This window comes from Haliotis rubra, unplaced genomic scaffold (assembly GCF_003918875.1).
Source record: "Haliotis rubra isolate DU_JTF1 unplaced genomic scaffold, ASM391887v1 Scf279, whole genome shotgun sequence".
Lineage (NCBI taxonomy): Eukaryota > Metazoa > Mollusca > Gastropoda > Lepetellida > Haliotidae > Haliotis > Haliotis rubra.
In genome coordinates this window covers 1-25,772 of record NW_025766880.1, presented here as the reverse complement: position 1 = coordinate 25,772, position 25,772 = coordinate 1, and the positions used below count along the sequence as shown (strand labels likewise).

General features: G+C 39.1%; 1 protein-coding gene across 1 annotated transcript; it reads right to left on the bottom strand.

The window, feature by feature from the left end:
• Positions 1 to 5,653: 5,653 nt before the first annotated feature.
• LOC124281086 (vitamin K-dependent gamma-carboxylase-like) lies at positions 5,654 to 14,360 on the bottom strand (the record flags this gene model as incomplete). The annotated part of the gene is given in 11 exon segments (XM_046717102.1): positions 5,654 to 6,076; positions 6,772 to 6,937; positions 7,052 to 7,202; positions 8,786 to 8,916; positions 9,185 to 9,363; positions 10,098 to 10,249; positions 10,385 to 10,495; positions 10,497 to 10,517; positions 11,665 to 11,823; positions 13,163 to 13,335; positions 14,197 to 14,360. Coding segments are annotated over 11 exon segments (1,537 nt in total), but the record flags the coding sequence as incomplete, so codon positions are not given.
• Positions 14,361 to 25,772: the final 11,412 nt, after the last annotated feature.

Here is a 25,772-nt window from a genome sequence, read left to right as displayed (position 1 = left end):
TATAAATATTGCTTATGATTTGTAAATTATTTAAGAAACATTATTTTCATCCCTCCTGTTTGTTCAGCTGTTAGGAGGAGTAAATGATTTACTTTTTACGAATCAATTTTTATAAATCCATTTAATTGTACATTTGTGAACAGATGATTTATTTAAAGATTTGTTTTCGGTACATCCTTGAAGGATTTGTTTTGTTTGATTTTTTGGGTTTTTACAATACTCCTACCATCATGTAATGTTGAAAGACGAGAAGTCTTTCATGGGGGCTTATGTTCAAGAGACACTCATGTTCATTATAAATATATTTTGTTTATGATAAAATGGTGATTTTTATGTAAACAGTTACTTTGGCAATTCTAATCCAAAAACAATAAATATTACACTCAGTATTTCAATAGTTTGATATTGTTTTAGAACACAAATCTTGTTTTGTGCCATGACAAGGAGATTGATTGCTATGTCTAACTGGCTTGGCTGAAATTTGATTATTAACTGGCTGAAAATCATGGCAGTATGAAACAAAAACCGCTCAGCCAACCCATTTATTGTTACATGTTACACGTGATCAGTCCCTCTGCTTATGTTAAGTATAGAGTGGTCTTCAGTAACCCATGCTTGTCGTAAGAGGCGACTAACAACATCGGGTGGTCAGGCTCGCTGACTTGGTTTACATGTCATCGGTTCTCAATTACGTAGATCGATGTGCATGATGCAGAGCACTGGATTGTCTGGTCCAGACTCGATTATTTACAGACCGTTGCCATATAGTTGGAATACTGCCAAGCGCAGCATGAAACAACAATCAACCAAACCAACTACAGAGATACTTATCAGTTCCATATTTTGGAAAATTCAGTTGCAACCCCAGTGTTGAAGGGTGCTCTGTGAATAAATATACATACATGTTAGTATGGTGTATGTAGGTCATGCACGAGGGCTGATGTTTTAAGTTCTGAGCTTCACATCAAAAGATAAACTGAAGACATTGCAATGATATTTCAAGGTAAACCCCTTCAACATTGAAACACATGTGATACTGGAGCATCTCTTACCAGGTGTGTGAAAGCTGTCATCGTCTTCTTTGTGGTAGGGATAGCCTAATGGTTAAAGTGTCTGCTCATCAGCTTTAGACCTGGGTTCGATTCACCACATGGGTACAATATGTGAAGCTCATTTCTGGTGTCCCCCACCTTGATATTGCTAAAAGCGGCGTAAAACCTTACTGACTAACTGTTCTACTTTGTCTGTTCTCCACAGCTGCCGCGTGATGTCATCTTTGTATATTTGAAATAGGTTCCAATCTGGAAATGCCTACTGAACCAGACATATGGTGCTGAGTTATTTGTTGGTTGAGCATAACTATATGATGGATTGAGGCCATTCATGATGAGGTTCAAAGCTGTTCCTGCCAGGCTTAATCTCAAGCTTGAAGCTTAAATCCCATCCCCTTTATCTTCAGAGATGAATTTTGATATTAAGCCCTTTTTCTGTAACTACTTGATCAATGCAGGTTCTTGTCTTATACATTTTCCAAAGGTCACTGAGCTGTTTTTATGTTACTGACATCACAGCGAAAAATTTCGCTCAGTTGACTTAAGTTTTTGTGGATATGACGTTTGTTGTGGACACTACATGATTTCACTGTTGGACAATTCTTTGTGTGATGCTCAGAACTTACCAATCAATCCTCATGCCATACATATCTAGTCAGAGAGACTACCATCACAATGTCTACAGCAACTGATGAATATTGTCATTTGTATAAGGTTTCGTTATTTGCTTCATTAAAATGAAATTATTTTTAAACTGTGACTTTGTATTTGATAATGTGGATCAGTGAGTCATGCCATGTCTTGGAATGAATGTGTTCCACTGTGGCCCTCGTTGAGGTTATGCAAGACATCCAAGAGTGAGATGGGTGAGAGACTTCGTTTCCAATGTTGTTTAACACCATCAGGGTGTCAGCAAACATTGTAGTCCAGGGCCCCGTTCCTGAAAGCGATCGTAGCGCTAAGGTGATCGTAACTCCGATACTTTAACATAGACTTACGACTGTCGTAGTGCTACGATCGCTTTGAGGAACAGGACCCTGTTTGTTACTATTTTGTGAAACAAATGAGCATGCGTATAATGCCATTGACAAAGGAAGAATCATTATTAGGGTTGGAAAGGAATTAGAATCCATGACCATAGGATTCTGACACACTTAGGACACAACTATGCACATAATACAAATGTTAACATATCAGCCATGATATGGTAGCTTCAGGTCAGAGTTCTGTTGGTAAGGATAAACACATCAGAGTCAAGTCAGGGCTACAGATAAGGGGCGTACAGGCGTAATGTATGCCTCAAAATCAATTAAGTACGACATCATATAAGATTTCAAGCGTATTGTGTACCCACATAAATACCTTTGTACGTCTAACATTTAATTTCCGTTCTTATCTTGCAAATGGAAATCTATTTTGGATAAATACTTGTTGTTAAGTTTCTTTTGCAAAACACGATTTGACACAGTAGGAAACCCCGACAGTTGCCATGCAACGATATGCGTCACTATTTTTCGATTGGCTAAAAACTACACTGTTCCTATTTATATCCAGTCGGACCTGACATTTCGCGCATCACACAGTCGCTCAGTTATTTCTCCGCGCGTCTTCAAATACAAACACATGGTTGGAAATAGTGATCGATGAATCGTCCAGACAAATCCACATCAACTTCGCTCACACAAAACATGTCATTACTCCTTCAAAATTCTCAGTACACCTCCACTTGCAATATGATGTGTAAGTACACTCACACCCCCAAAAGTTATCTGGAGCCCTGCAAGTGGTATGAACATTACTTGTGTAACTATATACTGGATAGAAATATGATACATATATCATAGTTGTAATGTTTCCATACAATACCTTAAAAGCAGACTCAAGTAAATGACTATTAGCTCTACCAAACTTTGTCATACCTAGTTATTACACATCTATGAGCGTAATCTTACGCTGCCACTGCTCATGTCAGTAGGGGGATGGTCTAGTTGTCTAAGGTGGTGCTATATGCTGTGCAGAGTTGTGTCCCTTAGGAACAGAAACCTGATTATGTTTCTTGGTTTATCAACATCATAACAATCCTTGAGGGTTTCACCACGGTGGTAAACATGTTAGGCGGTGTTCCCACATAACGCTGACATGCCGTGATATAACTGGCATACAGTTCAAGTGGCGTTTATCAACATCATAACAATCCTTGAGGGTTTCACCACGGTGGTAAACATGTTTGGCTGTGTTCCCACATAACGCTGACATGCCATGATATAACTGGAATACAGTTCAAGTGGCGTTAATCAACCTCATCACAGGTGTCCTGCACGACAAGTTCACAAAGTCAACACAAAGGAACAATTCTCACAACCTTTATTTCATCCTTTCTGCAGCTGTATACAAAATATTGAACATGACAACAATGTCAGCTTAACATTTACCATCAGTGTAGTACATGGCCTTCGTTATAGCACCTTGACTTACTACAGGATTCACAAACTGTTAAAGCACATTGAGCACACCTTCTGGTTACTCAATCCACTGGTTACTCAGTACTCCCCAAGAAGTGTTGAGGGAGACCTCTACTATACATGCCTCTGTGGTATGCTTATGGTACATCATGATACATCTAAGGCCCTTCCTCTGATACTGATCCAGTCAACTCACACACGTCACAATAGTGTTAAAACGCAACATTTAATAGTTTCTATGTATACATTTGTCTAATAAAATGAGCAAATTACTGCAATATTTCGTGCTTAATGGAATGAATGATTTAACATTGTATTTAACAATTATCAATGCTGAGTGAGTATTAAATTGAGCAAAACCGAGTAAAAGACAAAACAGTCTGTATTATAGACTTTGGGCAATTTGTGATTTGGTATGTACTTTTGTTCAATTGTGAAAGGCCAAACTTCATTTTTGCTTGGTTCATAGATCCAACGAACACAAAATTGACAATTCAGAAAGAAAATACAAGACAAGGGGTTTTGAACTGCATACAGAAACTCTTTGACAATAAAAATACTTCATGAAATCTTTATAGGACTATTAAAACAAATATTTGTCAAACAGTTTATAGTAATATTGCACATTTGGTACATTGCATTTTGTGCATTTTCATTTATTTTCAACTTAAAATTTGTAACTCCCTTCCCACTACAAAACCATATGGCCTGAAGCGTAAGATATACATATGGGATAATGACTTGCACAACAAAATAACACACTCAAAGATTAAACATAAATGTAGGAAATTGGAACAGAAGTGTAACATTTATGAATTTTTCAATACAAACGGAACTAACGTCTAAAATAAAGTATCTGGATTGACAAATAACGTTTTACCTGGCCAGATATTACAGGAGCAGTAAAACAGCTCCCTTGGAATGACTGGTAGACAAAACAAACTGTAGTGAATGGAATTTTGTTTACTCATTTATAAACAACTGTAGAAAATATATTACAATGTCCTCTAACAATAACCTCAAGTCTTAACATTGGTTGTTAAATCAATATACACCCTCTTTGCGACATGGAAAGAAAAACATGCTGCAATATCTTACTGGCAAACAAGGATAAGTTGGACCGGCGCAGAGAACACGTTCACGAGAAGTAGGCGGTGCACGGCAATGAGCAAACCCATGTGGTTTGTGAAAGGTAGAGCAGATGTAGGCTAGTGCACGTGCATGGCATGGTGATGAAATTGATTCTGCGCCTTGCTCATAAGACTCACGTCGGTGTAGCAAGTGGCACTACACTTCATCGGGGACAACCTGAGGCCCCTTCGGTAACAATGGCAAGTGCCAGTGGGCGGCACTCATGCATGCTAATACGGGTCAATTGTCAGGTCGGTGCTCAACTTATCTTTGTTTGCCAGTAAGGAGATGGTAGACAAATGGTGTTCATGTTAAAAATGAAAATTCCATCACTTTGCTTAACTGAGTGATTAATGAAGGTTTCCTAAATACACCTTTCACTATGGTGTTTCTTATGAAAATGACATTCTACTTCCTGGGACTATATATCTACAGTCAATTTATACATTTGATTGAATGCTCTACAGCCAGCTAAATGTGATTATAAATTTGAACGGCTGAATAAACAGTGGAAGATTGTTTTATGACCATTGATTGGCCGAATAAACAGTGTAAGATTCTCGTATGACTGTTGATTGGCTGATTTTAAACAGTGGAAGATTCTCCGATGGCCATTGATTGGCTGATGAAACAGTGGAAGATTCTCTTATGACCGTTGATTGGCTGATGAAACTGAAAGATTCTTCACAAGTTAATGATGTCCCTGCTTGAGCATTTCACTCTTCCATGTCACTAAGCAGCCATTTTGGAATTATGATTCTTGCACATCTTGAAGAGACACTTGGAGAAGAGACATATCATCCGAAGGCTCCACAACTTATTGAGTCAAAGCAGTTAATTTTTCATCTTGTTTTGAAGACAGGTACAAATCACTCATTATGTTGTTGACTCAAGCAAGAGGTAATATTACACCACATTATGTTAACAAATGCTTGTCACGACAGTGTTTCAACTTATGCGACGGTGCCAGGGAGTCAGTGCCTTCCCTTTTTGCACTATGCATTTTCCTTTCTCAAAACTATCAATGAATTTATAGAACCCTTCAACAGCTCCTTTTAAACTTGTGATAACTGAAGCAAGAGTGTTTGTAACGGTTTCCTGTTCCATCATTTCTTTATATTTGTTATGAACAGACATCCCTAATATCAGGCACCGTAGTCTTATTTCAGAGGCAACCCTCCTCTGAAGACAGCCTTAATGAAACCAGCTGTTATGAGTTCACAGACTAAAGCTACACGACATCTGTCCACACATTCTCACATGTTATCACAATCAGCTCATGGAAACTTGGGCCCTTGTTGTCATGGTGACAGATCCAGCTCGGAGGCATTGATTAAATTTTCTGTCTCCCAAACGTATGTTTCATTAAGAAATTCATCAAAGGATTTGTTCGTAACAATGCTTTTCACTGCTCCCCAAGTGAATCGAAAACTGGAAAAGAGTGGAAAAGACATTATGTTCATTTGTAATAGTCACAGTGAGGATCTTTTGAGTGTTAATTATCATTTAATCATTGACTTTTTAAAAGAAATAGAAGTGCTAGATAAATTTTTGATGAATGGTTTGTAAATAGATATGTATTTTAATTGGTAGTTTTGAGTAGCCAGATTGTTAGTGGCTGTGTGCCCTCAAATGGCGTCAAAGTATTGTAAAATCATTGTCCTCCTGTAACTGCGTTTGTCCTTTCAAAGTAAGATGTAAATTTACCACATTTTAATGTAGTATTTTGTTCTTTTAACTTTCAGTGTTTTCCTATTGAGGCATGTTGAAAAGCTAGGGTCCATGCATTAGCAAAGGTACTGTAAGTCCCCATGATCCCTAGTATGGTGATCTACCTTCTGTTGTTGGCGATCTCTAGTTCAAAATATTGTACTGTCAAACAGTGCTATTAGTTTTAAACTGTCCATGCTAGTTTTAATTCTAATTGTGATATTCTAGTTGTTTTACTGTCCTTGTCAGTACAGGTTTTTATAATATATATATTCCATTCAAAGATCAAATATGTTCTCGTCACAATATGGCAAAATATTGCCATCCTCTAAAAATCAAATTCACTCACTCACTCATTTGTAATATGAATATACTTGTTCTAATGCTTCTTGAAAACTGATAAAATCATGTCTTACCTCCTCATAAAAAGATTATATTTTTTAACCAGGAACTGTTTTATTCTTTCTATGGAAGTCTTCTTTTTCCTTGATTCCTCTGCTTTCTTGGCTGCAAGAGCCTCCTTGTACTGGTCCAGCATGGGGTCTTGCTGGAACCTGGTCAGTGTTATGTTGGCCTGGCTGTCTGCAAGCACAAACAGTCAGGTGACATTGTGAAGTTGCAAGTACAGTGCCAGGGGACATGAATAGGTTGCAAATATACAGCCAGGGGACTGACAGTCTTAAGCTGGCCACCTACCTGAATCATTGTGTTCCGTGCTGGTGATTGCGTTCTCATACTTGGTGAGGTTCTCCAGGAACTCCACTTCTGTGGTGTTGACGTAGATGTACATGTAGCAGGAGGACGTTGTTGAGACTGTGTACACATTGTGGAACTCCCCCGGAGGAACCTGCAACATCACTAGTGTTGGGAATCGGAAACCAAATCCTCTATTGATTATCGGAGGACTTGTGGTGAACGATTATAGATTATAATTGAAATGTATACATTTTTAATGTAATCACCACTTTTAAGGGTTTTTCCCCAGTTTTTTTATAATTAATGTTTTTTTCTATAACTAATACTGTCATGCAATGAAATGCACGCATGCAAGTAAGACACTGGAATTGTAATTAAATAATAAAAGAGGTTTAAATTTTACAATGCGCATAGCTTTACGCTGTTGAGCGCATGTTTGTTCGTGAATATTCATCAAATTAAATGGTTAGTATACTAAATGCAAGGGTGTTATACAAAAACAACAAAATTCCGATTAATCAAAAATATTTTTTTTACAATCGATAATCATTTTTAATCCTTCTTTCGATCGATTTTATATATTTTTTTCAATCATCGGAACACCACTAAACATCACATAGTTAACAAAAGCTGAATCTACACATTCACAAATCTCTAATTAAGAATGAGGACAATTTTTATGGATATGCAACTTCTTTACTCTGTATTGGTGATGTTTCAACAAGGATTCTAATGTCGTTGTCAATGCCAATAGAATCTATGTTGAAGCATCACCTATATGGAATAAAGAAGTTGTATATCCATAAAAATCTGCTCAACTTCTAGAATGCCAATCAAAGAAGTCAATCACTTATTACACCAGTCTAACCAGGCAATCAAAGCTGGTGCATGTTGTACTTCTATGCCAGTAAATTGACTGAACATACTATAGTCCCCGTGTGTATGATGATGTTGCCATCACAGGTTTTTCTGAAAGATGGATGCAGTGGTTTAACAACCACCATGAGAACTACAGGTGCTGACAGCAGATCCTCTCAATTTGGGCAACTGTTGTGCTAGACTTCCACACAGCTTAACACTGACTGACTGACTGAGTTTGGTTTTACGCCGCTTTTAGCAATATTCCAGCAACATCACGGAGAGGGACACCAGAAATGAGCTTCACACATTGTACCCATGTGGGGATTCGAACCCGGGTCTTCGGCTTGACGCGCCAACGCTTTTACCATTAGGCTACCCCACCGCCCCCACAGCTTAACACTACTCCCACAGTCTCACCCATTCCAGCATTCTGGAAGTGTCACTTGTATGTAGAATTCCGAACTAATTGCACAGGTAAATAAAATACATCCTTGTACCATGGTCTTTACAAGCTATGCCACACGCCATCCAGAATTATGCTCCCTCCTCCCCCCCCAAAAAATAATAATAATAATAATAATAAATAAAAAAAATAATAAAATAAAATAAAAAAAAAATAAAAAAATAAAAAATAAATAAATAAAATAATAATAATAATAATAATTAGGTAAATAAAAAAAATAAAAACACATTAAAAAACATGATACATTATAAATAGTTAAGTTATAATTTGTTGATAATAAAATGCACTGTGAATGAACAATGCAATAGTGAAGGGATATAATCTACAGCTTTGTTTTTATGACTAACTGTATTAGTGGAGACACAAAGATAATCAAGGGTAAGCCCTGCTTGGTGGAACCCTGTACTCACCTGCATGGTCTCTCCCTCCATCAGCGTATAGTTGACTCGGTCCTCCACCAACTCCACAACCACCCTGCCCTTCAGCACTGTGATGGACGTGTTCCCCAGATCTTCCTGTACATAGTTCTCCAGGAACAGACCTGCACCCACACATACATCAGTTACAATTTGACCCTGAGGCATGCCAGAAACCAATGATCATGGGTTTGATCCAGATCAGTCAGACATCATTATGTTTCTTGGAGTCACAGCATTATACCCATGCTCATAGTTACACCAAAGTGGTAAACATAGCATCATTTTAGAATTTCTTCACAAGCGGACATTCCACGACAACAGTCTGCATCTTAATGATTTGATGTATGCAATGTCTTGATAAACATGAACCCTACAGTTGACGCTGTGTACCTGGGAAGTCTGCTACAAAGACAACGTCGGTGTGGTTGGTGGAGTTGTGTAGTGATGACTGTATCTCCGCCAGCTTTCCCCGCCAGTCAGACAGGTCTATCAACAGAGGCATCGTCCATGCCGTGGCCTGGAAGGGGTTCCAGTTTGCTGCCAGTATGTCCTCCCGAGGATCAAACATTCTGACAACAAACACCATCACTTATTACTGACAGCCTACATACTGTATTGATACTATCATGCTTCAGATGACAGGCAGTTCAACTGCATTGTCTTGAACTGCGATGTGTGGAATTCCTATTTGTTTTAAGCTCACAATCCAATCTTGGCAAACTCTTCTTAATCTTCTCAATGCTGCTGTCAAACCCATTTGACAGGAAGGCAGCGTAATGACATACTGGTTCAGTTGTCCCTTATTTAATGACTCACCAACTGTTTGAAATCACAACCCACCCCACCCCCACCCCTCATTACCACGCCTTATGCTGAAATTCAGCATGCTAAAGGTTAAATCAGTCACTATTTCAGCTGGATGTGTCAAACTGAAGTGTCAAATTCACTGTTTCCAGCTTAATTAGAACTTCCAAGAGTTGTAAATAAGTACAGAAGGTAATGAGGTCAAATCAGATCTGCCACACCTGAACAAGTGAGATTACTTCTTGTTACCCAGCCAATGGGCATTAAAGAGATAAAACAAGGGCTCATTGTCTCAAACTGTATCTGACAGGAGTATCTATGTTAAACTTGGGTACATGATTCATAGTGCCAGCACCATAACATCGACATTAGACTAGTACAAGCAGACAGGACATCGTGATGTAGTGCTATAATCTTCTGGTGACACTAAAGCCTGCCTCACCTCACCTCACCAACAGACAGCTACTTAATGACTAAAGGTGTAGGAAATGTATCTAACCTCTGTTGAAATCGGTCATTGATGGACTTCCAGATGTCGAAGTGCAGGGCGATGTTGGTGATGTTGTAGCGTTGCAGGTGACTGGCAATACACTGGGAGTACTGCTTTAACATGTCCGCATGGGAACTCCAGCGACGAGAACCAGAAAATGCCTGGACAAAGAACAAGAAATATCACACAACCCGTAATCAAGTACTTCTAAATGGATAAGAAGATAAAATGACACACAAATTACTGTGATGTATGTGGCAGCTCTATTTCCTCATCACACACTGCTGTACACTCACATTAGGGTTGAGATAGCCCTGTTCCCCAGTGTCCCGATTGACGTAGGTGATGCGGACGTGCTGCACGGACCATGAGTGGATCATCATGTCCCAGGAGTAGCCGTACAGGCCCGTTCGTCCAGTTGTTGTAGCCCTGTGATAGACAACCATAGTCAACAACTAACATAGCTCTTATCATATCATACAGCAGTATCTACATTCGAGAAATTCAAAAGGGAATCTTGTGTAAAGATGTCCTGTTACACATAATAAAATACAAGAATAAAAGGCTTTACAATCTGTTAATTTAAAGACTGTGATTGCTTAAATTCAGCAGACATACAGATAGTGACTGTGAGACAGCAGCTGATCAGCTGCCTTGGTGAGACTCATGGTAGGTTCCTCCCTTGGTGAGACAAAATAGTGAACTACCTATCTAGGTGAGACAGAGTAGTGAACCACCTATCCTGGTGAATCTCTGAGTACCTTGGTGAGGCAGAGTTATGGGTACCTTACCTTAGTGGACTTGCTACCTTGGTGAAACTACAGTGAACCAACTTCCTTGGTGACACCATGAGGAATGGTTCATCTAGATTGGAGAAGCACAGTAGTGGACAACCTACCTTGGTAAGACTGTGGAGGCAGTGGACCACCTACATTGGTGAGACTGTGGGAGTAGTGGATCACCTGCAATGGTGAGACTGTGGGAGTAGTGTATAACCTACCTTGGTAAGATTCTGGGAATAGTGGACCATCTACCTTGGTGAGACTGTGGGAGTAGTGTATCACCTGCAATGGTGAGACTGTAAGAGTAATGGACCACCTACCTTGGTAAGATTCTGGGAATAGTGGACCATCTACCTTGGTGAGACTGTGGGAGTATTGGACCGCCTACCTTTGTGAGACTGGGAGTAGTGGAATACCTACCTTGGTGAGAATGTGTGAGTAGTGGACTAGCTATCTTGGTGAGACTGTGGGAGCAGTGGACCACCTATCTTGGTGAGACTGTGGGCATAGTGGACCACCTATCTTGGTGAGACTGTGGGCGTATTGGACCACCTATCTTGGTGAGACTGTGGGAGCAGTGGACCAGCTATCTTGGTGAGACTGTGGGCGTAGTGGACCACCTATCTTGGTGAGACTGTGGGAGCAGTGGACCACCTATCTTGGTGAGACTGTGGGAGTAGTGGCCAATCTACTTTGGTGAGACTATTCGAGTAGTGGACCATCTACCTTGGTCGGACTGTGGGAGTAGTAGACCACCTACCTTGGTGAGACTGTGGGAGTAGTAGACCACCTACCTTGGTGAGACTGTGGGAGTAAGGCAGGAAGAGCTGGCTTAAAATGATGCACAGAGTGAAGATGCTGGATGTCTTGTGGTACAGAGATGGTTTGGTTGGAGAGGCAGCTCCTAGCACAAACACACTTGAGGGCGACTTTCTTGAACCCACTCCAGACTCCTGTACAGCAACATAAATGAAGAACCTCTAACAATGATAATGTAGAATTGTCACTGCTTTAGACAAATTTAGATGTAATCGAATAAGTGATGTTTTAAGGTCAACAGTATGAGCACCAACCCCATTTACTTTGTGTACTGTTTACTGCTACACCAGCAATATTGCACCTATACGGCAGCAGACAGTAAATATTCCAGTGATTGGTTTCAAGAGCAGAGTCACTGAGCTAGACCAAACACATCTTAAGACATGCACAGGTTGCTGGCACCTATTCCAACCCTGAATCCTCAAAATATCATGGTACAACTGCTCAGCATCAACTAGGTTATGGCTGATTGATTGTTTGAAATCGGAACTGTTGCTCATTCGCTACTCAATTGTTTCCATTGTCAATGATTTCACCCCTGCTTGTAACCTGATTTGCTGGAATAAAAAGACCCCCCAAAAACAAAAATAAACATTTCAAAATCGAAAAAACAACAAAAAACAAAAAAACAAACAAACTACGTTATGGTTAGAGATGTTCTCTCTTAGCACTATATTTTTCAAGTACTATTCATACTCAACAGCCATTGAATCTGCCCAATCACCATTCTGCTACCTTGACCTTTGATAGCCATAAAGCAATCAGTGGATGTGGTAGAATTTATCCGAATATGTTTTAGAGGTTTTGAGGTAAATATGTCTCATACATGGCTAAAACTGTGTTTGACAACAATCAGAACACAGACCTTGACCTTGAATTTATCTGGACCAAAACTTGCTTGACAACAGTATAAGGATCTATATGGAAACGTCACATCATATATAATAAAGACTTTGTGATTCATAGTGAGTGTGTGAGTTTAAGTTTACACCACTTTTAGCAATATTCCAGCAATATCACAGCAGGGGACACCAGAAATGGGCTTCACACATTGTACCCATGTGGGAAATTGAACCTGAATCTTCGGTGTGATGATCAAACACTCTAACTACTGGGCTATCCCATCACCCCCACCCCAAACCAAGAGTGTATGTTAAATGAATACTTTTTGTTGAACTGTAACAACACATTTTCGTGTGGCCTTTTCAGTCCATGTGCTCAGACAAGCCCCATTGTCTGTTTGGATAGAGTCAATAGAATATGAATCATTAATGTCAATAATGTTTGAGTAGCATTCATTCATAAAACAACCGTCGGCAGTAAAACCTTCATGCTGTCGTGTTCCACAGGGCAACTCAATGGTGATGATATGATGTTAAATATTCATTCCTCGCGCACTATACTGGAGCCATGGAAGGCTTTAAGTCACGAATGTTTCTCTCAGTTCCAATTTTATTAGTGGATCATACTGACCTTTTCCGGTTTGACATCCTCCTTGTTGTATAGACAATGGCTGCTGGTTTGAATGTCTTCGTCATCAGGGGAGAGTACTCTTAATGATGGAGGCACCTTTCTGAACATCCGTCGCGGCCAGTCAGCGTAACAGAAGACTTGTTGTGTGGCAAGCATCATCCATGAGAACATACCTTAACACAACAGGAACGGGGTTAGTCTCCACAGAAACCTGGTGCACTTGATGTTTGGAAATCTCGTTTCTGATTGAGTTCGACCCGTGAAGGTCCGGGTTAGAATTGATCTTCAGTAACCCATGCTTGTCGTAAGAGGCGACTTATGGGATCAGGTGGTCAGGCTCGCTGACTTGGTTGACACATGTTGATGCTCATGCTGTTGATCACTGGATTGTCTGGTTCAGACTCGATTTTTTACAGACCGCCGTCATGTAGCTGGAATATTGCTGAGTGCGGCATAAAACTAAACTCACTCACTCACTCTGACTGAGTTCACATGAACCAGTATTTGGGTTGGCAATGGGAAACAATGTACACTCAGCAAAATGTAGCCAATCAGAAACTAGGAGAGTTGAATATTACAAAGCTTTTAGCAATATCATGGCAATATCACAGTGGGGGACTACAGAAATTGGCTTCATAGATTGCATACATGAAGCAAACAGTGTGATGATAGCTCTAACCTCCATCCTACCCCAGCGCCCCTCATAGTAACTGAGATATGACAGAGAGAAAATCTGAGATCAAACTGCAAACACTTGATGACCTTGATGTGGGTGCTTTAGGATTGTCATGGATACAAATCAAATTACTCAGCAACAAGAATGCATTTTGAACTGTATTAATGCATATTTACTCATATTTTACAATTACAAACAGCTGCTTTATGATGTATTTATGTTAAAGAGCTCTCTTGTCAGTTCATCTACAGTCTTATTTTTTACTGAATATTTACAAAACCTGAAACTTAAGACATTACATTCTGTAATCGTAACATATGAAGAAAAAGAATATTTAAAGATGAACAGCAAGTCTTACCAATATGGAACATCTGGGAGTTCATGAGATGGAAGCTGGAACAGAAGAACATCCCCAGGCATCGTGTCTTGTCGAAGAACAGAAGGAAGCCAACAAACAGGTCAAGGGTCAATCCGCCTAGATGTACAATATAAATGTCTATCTGGTCCTCTGTCAGCAGCAGTCTGAAACATCAACAGACCAACATCAACTCAAGGGTCAAGGGTCAGTCTGCCTAGAAACACAACATAAATGTCTATCTGGTCCTCTGTGATAGCAGTCTGAAACATCAACAGACCAACATCAACTCAAGGGTCAAGGGTCAGTCTGCCTAGAAACACAATATAAATGTCTATCTGGTCCTCTGTCAGCAGCAGTCTGAAACATCAACAGACCAACATCAATTTGACTTTGAGTGGACCCACAGTCTGGTGACTGTTTCACCTGTTCAGCATGTTACTGTACTTAAACCTTTGTTGTTGGGATGTGATGCAGAGAAAAATGTGGAGTTCACTGATACAAAAGTCATGTATAACAGTGGTAATCTACAATCATCAAGGTCATACGATGACCCACAAGGGACCCATTCCACAAAGCCATCTTAACGCTACCACGGTTGTAAGTTTAGGGTAAAGAATGGGAATTACAATCACCTTGGCACTGTGATCGCTTTGTGGAACACTCATCATGGACATCTGTTCAGACTAGTCGGGCGTTGGGATAACCTAGTGTTTGGAGTGTCTGATTACTACACAAGTACCCTGATTTCATTACCCACATATGTCAAAGTGTGATTTGGTGCCATGGGCTTTATTTTCATTAAAGGCAAGATACTTTATTGATGACAATTTCTTTTTCTATTATATGACGTTTCAGTATAGATCCTTGCACCATTGTCAGGCAACAGAGGCATACTACAGCATAGAATTGTATCAGAGTATGAAATAAGGCCCGTCCGACCGCCTGAGACGGTCTAGATTTCTCACGGACGGTCTAAATTTACAGCTAGCCAGCCTGATGGTCTGGTAAATTTTGTTGATGTTCCATACATCTGAATAAATTCACCATATTTGGTCTGGTTAAATCCATTTTCAAAATGTTACCAGCCCTGATGTCTGGCTGGATTTTTGGCTTATTTCATACACTGATTGTATGCATCTAATAGGGTTTAACAAAAAAAAGGCCATGAATTTTCACGAAAACTTGCTAAGAGCAGTGTAGAACCACACTCACTCACTCACTCTTCAGACTGGCATACAGGGGACCTGGACAGACAGACTTCTTAAAACAATACAATTCTCATGAATGTACATTAGGGGTTCATAACATGTAACTTTTTATTTGACACTGAGATAGATTGTTTCAGCTATTTAGACCATAAATATGGGATACTTCTCCCAACAAATCCTCAGTTGTGGTCTGATAACGTTGTTGGGACATGGACAGGAAGTGAGCACCATTAAGCCAGACATCATCCTGACTGCACTGGAATCTGTACAATCCTAGTCTCTTTTCTCCGGTATCACAGCCCTGATAATTACAGTTGAGCACAATTGGTTTTTCAATAATATTCCACTTTCGTTATCTCCACCAGTCTACTTGGATGTGAGTAGCGGCGAGTCGGTCTGGCCAGCTAACATTCTCCCGCCTTATCATGCTTCCATTATCAAAATGTTTGGTTCAGTTAGCATTTCAGTGCTCTAAGTAGAATTCCTGTCAGATGCTTGCTGATGACCCAGTCACATTTGTGTTTTTGATTTAATCAAAGTAATTTTGTGTCAAGGTTCGGGGCTCTGAAACAAGCTGGTACATATTGCACAAGCCAGCTGCTGGAGAAACTCAGAACTACAAACACATAAAAGGTTATCAGTATTTTGAGTAAGTGCAGGTTCATGACATTCCTAAATATCCAGCTATGTCATGGCAGCCTATAAATAATATAGCCTTGTCCAGTATCTATCTATAAGCAATACTCCTTACAGGGTTTGATGATGTATAATCTGTCAAGTCAACAGTTCTAATCCAAATTCTAAACATTGCTACCATAGAGTAAAACTGTCTTCTACCAAATACTGAGTTGATGGTGTTTTAGTTAACAAAGCTTAACAATATCATTTGAACAACACAGTTCTTCCATTGTGTGGTGACCCATTGCCCCAAAGTCCTGGGCCCCATTTCACAAAGCTATCGTAGCATTAAGGTGATCGTAACCCCCATACTTTAACATACACTTACGACAGTCGTAGTGCTACGATCACTTTGTGAAACCAGGCCTCGGTCACACAAGACAATTCTACTGAGTTCCATTGTGTGGTGGCCAATGGTACAAATACCTTGTCCCATATGATAATTCTACGAGTCCTATGAGTTCCTGTGTATGTCAGCCAGTCGTACCTATGTTCCAGTCACACAATCCAGACAAAGACACACAAACAAATGGTATAAGTCTCCTCACCTCATCTATCATACCTTAAATCTTTTAGATCTGTTTCCAACAGAAAATAATACACGCAACATTCAGCAATGGTCTGTTGATCAATAAGTCCTTGGCAAACTACAACAGTTATTTCAAACAAACACGACCGTCAGGCTATCCATCACTTTCATTACCAAGAACAAACAAGACGCCCTCTGTAACCACTCCATAAAACTTCGATAAATACTTCTAGAGATATAAAAATAATGAAGCTATTTTATTTCTACTTTTCTATTCAGCACCATGAAATTTTCTCGTGGAAAATCTATTTCACACCTTTTCCATATTGAATCTGTTTCCGAGGGATTCCAAATATAACAATTTCATGGTGATTCCCTGCTACAAAGCCACATCAATGATCATTCAACACTGTTTGATATCACAAATGGAGTTACCATGCAAGAAGTAATGCTTGAGGATTAACGAGCATTGAGGAAGAATAAAATGCTTTCAGGGAATGAAAAAGCTAAGCGATGACAGTGAGTAGGAGTACAAAATGCTATATTGGTATTTAATGTTGCCTGGGAGTGAAAATAATTAGGACATGCTTGAGGAGAAAACCTTTTGTAATACAAGGACATCTCAGAGAAACTGGTAACAAACATTGATCGTCATGGCACAATTCAGTGCCGAAATATAATTCAATACATATTTTGTGCAAATTTGGTCATCAGTGAATAATGGCTTCAATGAATGCCAATTTGTGAAGCATAATGTGAAGTTTTAGTAGAGAATCTGCCATAGTGTCCTTGATGTTATCGTCTGCTGTTCAGAAGCCTCTGAACTTGTGGATTATCTACGTCAAAAGCAGCTTTGTTCTCCTGAATAGGGATGCCAGACTCACTTTCTTCAAATTTGCAAGAAGCTGGTTGGATGTGGTGACATCATTGCATATAGAAGTGTTTGTGGACATAACAGACACACCGGCCAGTGTGTGACTTGTATGTACATCAGTGCATATAGAAGCGTTTGTGGACATAACAGACACACCAGCCAGTGTGTGACTTGTATGTACATCAGTGCATATAGAAGCGTTTGTGGACATAACAGACACACCAGCCAGTGTGTGACTTGTATGTACATCAGTGCATATAGAAGCGTTTGTGGACATAACAGACACATCGGCCAGTGTGTGACTTGTATGTACATCAGTGCATATAGAAGCGTTTGTGGACATAACACACACTGGCCAGTGTGTGACTTGTATGTACATCAGTGCATATAGAAGCGTTTGTGGACATAACAGACACACCAGCCAGTGTATGACTTGTATGTACATCAGTGCATATAGAAGCGTTTGTGGACATAACAGACACACCGGCCAGTGTGTGACTTGTATGTACATCAGTGCATATAGAAGCGTTTGGGACATAACAGACACACCGCCAGTGTGTGACTTGTATGTACATCAGTGCATATAGAAGCGTTTGTGGACATAACAGACACAACGGCCAGTGTGTGACTTGTATGTACATCAGTGCATATAGAAGCGTTTGTAGACATAACAGACACACCAGCCAGTGTGTGACTTGTATGTACATCAGTGCATATAGAAGCGTTTGTGGACATAACAGACACACCAGCCAGTGTGTGACTTGTATGTACATCAGTGCATATAGAAGCATTTGTAGACATAACAGACACACCGGCCAGTGTGTGACTTGTATGTACATCAGTGCATAAAGAAGCGTTTGTGGACATAACAGACACACCAGCCAGTGTATGACTTGTATGTACATCAGTGCATATAGAAGCGTTTGTGGACATAACAGACACACCAGCCAGTGTATGACTTGTATGTAAATCAGTGCAAATTTCAACTTAGAAAGTTGAATCACAATAACACATTGAGGTGTCTGAGGTCTTTCATGTATCAGTTTTGCAAGAAAAAGCATAAAAAAGGATGTAAGCCAACCAAAAACTCCATGTGACAAGAAAAATCAAGAATAGCGTGTTTCAATCTCATTGGATGACATTGTTTCTTTGAAAGGTTTCCTTCTCCTTTCCAAACACCATCTTTAAAATGATAGCTACATCATTTATCAAACTTTTTCTGAAGTTTTATTTCAGATATGAGAGCACGTATCAATCAGTATGATATTGAATTTCCATAATAACAGAGAACATCCCACAAGGTCAACATGATCTGTTGCAGCACAACTTGAAATCAAAACTTTCTGAAACATTTTATGAAGATCTTAAACTCCTAAAGTCAATACAACAAGTGAAGGCCATTTCATCTTTGATGATGTTTACTGTAACGCTCCAAGCAACAGATCCCAAGAGTTGCATGTAGTGTGTTCGGTCCTCTCACCACAACAACACTACTTCTCTATAATTATTCCTCTGATGGATACCTCTCTGCAGGTTCACATGATTGAATAAAGCTCTCACACAACAAATAGACCCAGGCTCAAAATCCATTAACACCCTGACTTCAAATTTCCCCAAATCATATATTACTTTCTTTATTCAGCAACCCCTGCACAAGGATTGGCAGAAACCAAAGTTGTTAACATCCTGGATCCTTCACATCATCTTGACCTTCCCCGACTCTGTTGAGCAGAACTGGGAAATTGAGTTAGCTAATGTAACACTGCTGACACTCCGCTAGCCTTATTCCTACAATCTAATCTCACCACAGCAACCCCACAGTTCGAAACACACTGGCTTTGCCCGAGGAAGAGCTACATTTCATTGAAACGAACAGATAAAAACTCCTTTCATAAGAAAGACCCCTCCAGTGTATTTGCTGTGTTAATTTGCATGGGTCTCTTCTTGAATTTATTTACACAAATTGAATCTGAACTAGCATCCGTAGGAAAACGAAGATAATTGAGCGGGTCAGAGTAAATTAAGTTGCAATGAAATACTGATATAAAGATGTGCTCCACAGGTTGTATACTTGGACAAAGGAGCATGAATAGTCTTATGTACAAAGGGGAATAGTATTTAGATAATTCTGCCAATAACATCAACACAATGAACCTCTACAGGGCTTGTCACCTGGGGTTAAACCCTGTTAACAATGACGTCTTCTTTTCCCTGCAGTGAAATACACTGAACACTATCAACTTAGATTTCAAATCGAACCCTTACTTTAAGGCATTGGAAATTGAATTTAAACAGAAGTTGATTGTAAAGATTGTCTGAAGAAGTAAAGTCAGTTGGCATATAATCAGATTGTAATGATCTCCGTTCAGAACTACTTTTTACTAGAGGGATGATCTGACGATTTATACGTCTATCGCAAGTTCACAGAAAGTGATTCCAAGAAACTGTCTCTTTCTATTTCAAGATTTCAATTATTGTTTTTCTATTTCACACACGTTTGAAGCTTTTCCTTGAACAAAAATACAGCAACGCTTGGTTTTCAAAAGTTTGTTTGCTAGCTTGTAAGATAGCAATATTCTAGCTGAATGAAATGGTTGGCCTATAAATGATCATGTCTGGACCAGACAATCTGGTGATGGCTTTTTTTTTTAGCATCTAGAAAGGCTAGAAATTACATGAAGTAGCCCCATACAATCTATTATCTGAAAGCCAACAAACTTTACCAATTTTAATGACACAGTACTTGGTAGGAAAAAACGTATGGCTAATGCAGTATGGCTTTGAAACAGGAACTATCACCACGCTTCACGAAAAATATTAAAAACACACATCCACTTTAATACTATGACATCTGGGTTGGGGAAAAAACATGTCAACTGTCAAACTATTTAAATTGGGTCTTGAATGTATGAAATAAACGTCATAGAAAAAGTATTCATTTCAAATTCCATTAAATATCAGTGAGTATGGTTTTATGTTGATTTAAGCAAAGTTCCCACAATATTGTGGTAGTGACACCAGAAATGGGTTTTACACATTGTACCCATGTGTGGGTCTTCCATCTGACAAGTGAACTGTTAGCCACCCTGTCTACGATCCCACACCCCAACTCCTCTCCTCCCCACTGTGCCAATATATTAGCAAAGACTTAAGTGACACTACTTCTACTTCTAGCATTCATGAGTGAATGACCTTCAAACTGACCTTGGCATTTCACACAGGCATGACATGTTGAGGTCAATTGGATAGATTGGAAAATACTTGAATTGCTTTGAAAGTTTCATGAAATCAGAACCATGTTTTTAATGATTTGCTCTTGATTCATATTGACGTCATCATCCATAAATACTCAAGGCATTGTGTACAGAAGATCCACATGGGAATACCAGATGTAGATGAGGTATAAAGAGTGGTATATCATCTGTTATAGGGGCACAGATGTAGACACAATTGCGACAATGATGGACCCTGATTGGTGAAAAAGTAGGACACTTATAAAAACCATACACTAGTTAAATTTGTTATCAGAGGTCGAAGAAACTGAACAATCTTCTGAAATAGTTACTAACCAATTAAGTAACCTATCCATGCCCATGTTTTCTACAGAAAATCTATAAGGAGTGTCTAGTTAATTTTCAGTGCTTATCCTGGAGTTAATTATTGAAGCTGGATGTATTACGTGATAAATAGGATATTGTATGAATCACCTGCAGTAAAGCTTTACAACAGTCACTTTCTGAAAAGGAAACCACAGACACTTAAATTAATCAATGCCGTCACAGGCTATTTTTCTGTAATTTCTTGCTGCTTCTTGTAACTGTTCACTGGTTTGTCTAGACCAGGATTTGAAACCACAATCAGAGGTTTAAGGCCTGCCCAAGGGAAGTAAATTGTGGTTCCTTAGACAACTGGGCTACTAGTGACCCTGTCATGGCAGAGGGAGAAGAGCACGCTCCTATGAAGTTCAATGTCTGATACCGCTTTTGTTGTAATGATGGTCAACTTCTTGTAGGAATCTTAAAGTGACTCTGCAGTATTCCTTCTACACAAACTCTCAACACATTTCCACATAGTGTTGTACTCGGTCCTGAATTCAAATACAAACTTGCGCCACATGCTGAATCTATAACTGAAACTGCATGAACAATTCTCATTTCAATCATGCAACATGAAATCTGTCTGTTATCAATCGATACAAACAATCGTTATTTTGTTCCTTTACCAGAAATAATTTACTTAAATTACATTCAAACAAACAGGAATTTGATTGTAGGATCATTGATTGTCACAACACCGATATTCCCATTTTCCCAGCTAAAGAGACAAGGTAGCAGAATCACGTTTCCTAACAACAAACACCATCAGATAAGGAAATGTACGCACACAGAACACAACTGACACGATAAGAATCCCTTGAGAGACAATAATGCAACTGAAAGTTAAATTACATTAACCAGAGCGCTATATGAACTGATACAAACTCACACAAGCAAGCATTATATTGATTTTGTAACACTAATTGATTTTTTTGGCTGATGACCAACATCCTGGGATTCAAATATCATTTGGATCACATCTATACTCTGCTGCATTTCTGGGAGCCTATTACCAGCCAGAATTTGTACAGGAACATACTTTTTGTGGACTTGTCTGGGCTTTTTTCACTGTGTATTTGAATACGGACTTGTTAATGCACGACATGGCCTAATCATTAGTCAGTCAACCCAGGGTCTAGAAGTCTGCGATAACTGCTATTAGGAGTCTGAGATGCTGATGTTGTAGACCACTTAACAGTTTTGGTGCTCTAAGTAGAATTCCTGTCAGATGCTTGCTGATGACCAAGTCACATTTGTGTTTTTGATTTAATCAAAGTAATTTTGTGTCAAGGTTCAGGGCTGTGAAACAAGCCAGTTGCTGGAGAAACTCAGAACTACAAACATATAAAAGGTTATCAGTATTTTGAGTAAGTGCAGGTTCATGACATTCCTAAATATCCAGCTATGTCATGGCAGCCTATAAATAATATAGTCTTGTCCAGTATCTATCTATAAGCAACACTCCTTACAGGGTTTGATGATGTATAATCTGTCAAGTCACCAGTTCTAATCCAAATGCTAAACATTGCTACCATAAAGTAAAACTTGCTACCATAAAGTAAAACTGTCTTCTACCAAATACTGAGTTGATGGTGTTTTAGTTAACAAAGCTTAACAATATCATTTGAACAACACAGTTCTTCCATTGTGTGGTGACCCATTGCCCCAAAGTCCTGGGCCCCATTTCACAAAGCTATCGTAGCATTAAGGTGATCGTAACCCCCAGACTTTAACATAGACTTACGACAGTCGTAGCACTACGATCACTTTGTGAAACCAGGCCTCCGTCACACAAGACAATTCTACTGAGTTCCATTGTGTGGTGGCCAATGGTACAAATACCTTGTCCCATATGATAATTCTACGAGTCCTATGAGTTCCTGTGTATGTCAGCCAGTCGTACCTATGTTCCAGTCACAAACAAATGGTATAAGTCTCCTCACCTCATCTATCATACCTTAAATCTTTTAGATCTGTTTCCAACAGAAAATAATACACGCAACATTCAGCAATGGTCTGTTGATCAATAAGTCCTTGGCAAACTACAACAGTTATTTCAAACAAACACGACCGTCAGGCTATCCATCACTTTCATTACCAAGAACAAACAAGACGCCCTCTGTAACCACTCCATAAAACTTCGATAAATACTTCTAGAGATATAAAAATAATGAAGCTATTTTATTTCTACTTTTCTATTCAGCACCATGAAATTTTCTCGTGGAAAATCTATTTCACACCTTTTCCATATTGAATCTGTTTCCGAGGGATTCCAAATATAACAATTTCATGGTGATTCCCTGCTACAAAGCCACATCAATGATCATTCAACACTGTTTGATATCACAAATGGAGTTACCATGCAAGAAGTAATGCTTGAGGATTAACAAGCATTGAGGAAGAATAAAATGCTTTCAGGGAATGAAAAAGCTAAGCGATGACAGTGAGTAGGAGTACAAAATGCTATATTGGTATTTAATGTTGCCTGGGAGTGAAAATAATTAGGACATGCTTGAGGAGAAAACCTTTTGTAATACAAAGACATCTCAGAGAAACTGGTAACAAACATTGATCGTCATGGCACGATTTAATGCCAAAATAAAATTCAATACATATTTTGTGCAAATTTGGTCATCAGTGAATAATGGCTTCAATGAATGCCAATTTGTGAAGCATAATGTGAAGTTTTAGTAGAGAATCTGCCATAGTGTCCTTGATGTTATCGTCTGCTGTTCAGAAGCCTCTGAACTTGTGGATTATCTACATCAAAAGCAGCTTTGTTCTCCTGAATAGGGATGCCAGACTCACTTTCTTCAAATTTGCAAGAAGCTGGTAGGATGTGGTGACATCATTGCATATAAAAGTGTTTGTGGACATAACAGACACACCGGCCAGTGTGTGACTTGTATGTATATCAGTGCAAATTTCAACTTTCAAGTTGAATCACAATAACACATTGAGGTGTCTGAGGTCTTTCATGTATCAGTTTTGCAAGAAAAAGCATAAAAAAGGATGTAAGCCAACCAAAAACTCAATGTGACAAGAAAAATCAAGAATAGCGTGCTTCAATCTCATTGGATGACATTGTTTCCTTGAAAGGTTTCCTTCTACTTCCCAAACACCATCTTTAAAATGATAGCTACATCATTCATCAAACTTTTTCTGAAGTTTTATTTCAGATATGAGAGCACGTATCAATCAGTATGATATTGAATTTCCATAATAACAGAGAACATCCCACAAGGTCAACATGATCTGTTGCAGCACAACTTGAAATCAAAACTTTCTGAAACATTTTATGAAGATCTTAAACTCCTAAAGTCAATACAACAAGTGAAGGCCATTTCATCTTTGATGATGTTAACTGTAATGCTCCCAGCAACAGATCCCCAGAGTTGCATGTAGTGTGTTCGGTCCTCTCACCACAACAACACTACTTCTCTATAATTATTCCTCTGATGGACACCTCTCTGCAGGTTCACATGATTGAATAAAGCTCTCACACAACAAATAGACCCAGGCTCAAAATCCATTAACACCCTGACTTCAAATTTCCCAAATCATACATTACTTTCTTTATTCAGCAACCCCTGCACAAGGATTGGCAGAAAGCAAAGTTGTTAACATCCTGGATCCTTCACATCATCTTGACCTTCCCCGACTCTGTTGAGCAGAACTGGGAAATTGAGTTAGCTAATGTAACACTGCTGACACTCCGCTAGCCTTATTCCTACAATCTAATCTCACCACAGCAACCCCACAGTTCGAAACACACTGGCTTCGCCCGAGGAAGAGCTACATTTCATTGAAACGAACAGATAAAACTCCTTTCATAAGAAAGACCCCTCCAGTGTATTTGCTGTGTCAATTTGCATGGGTCTCTTCTTGAATTTATTTACACAAATTGAATCTGAACTAGCATCCGTAGGAAAAACGAAGATAATTGAGCGGGTCAGAGTAAATTCGTTGCAATGAAAAACTGATATAAAAGATGTGCTCCACAGGTTGTATACTTGGACAAAGGAGCGTGAATAGTCTTATGTACAAAGGCGAATAGTATTTAGATAATTCTGCCAATAACATCAACACAATGAACCTCTACAGTCACTGCAGGTTAAACCCTGTCAACCTGGGGTTTTTTCCTGCCTGAAACACGACTGAACACTATCAATTCGATTTCGTCTTACTTTAAGGCTTTGGAAATTGAATTTTAAAAACAGAAGTTGATTGTAAGTGAAAAAGTCAGTTGGCATATAATCAGATTGTAATGATCTCCGCTCAGAACCCTTACTTTTACTAGAGGGATGATCTTGACAATTTATAACATCGAAGTTCACAGAAAGTGATTCCCAAGAAACTGTCTCTTCTATTTCAATATAATCAGATTGTATTGTTTTTCTAATTCACACACAACTACTTTTAAGCTTTTCCTTGAACAAAAATACAGCAACACTTGGTTTCAAAAGTTTGTTTGAAAGTGCTTCCAAGAAACATAGCAATATTCTAGCTGAATGAAATGGTTGGCCTATAAATGATCATGTCTGGACCAGACAATCTGGTGATGGCTTTTTAGCATCTAGAAAAGCTAGAAATTACATGAAGTAGCCCCATACAATCTATTACCTGAAAGCCAACAAACTTTACCAATTTTAATGACACAGTACTTGGTAGGAAAAAACTTATGGCTAATG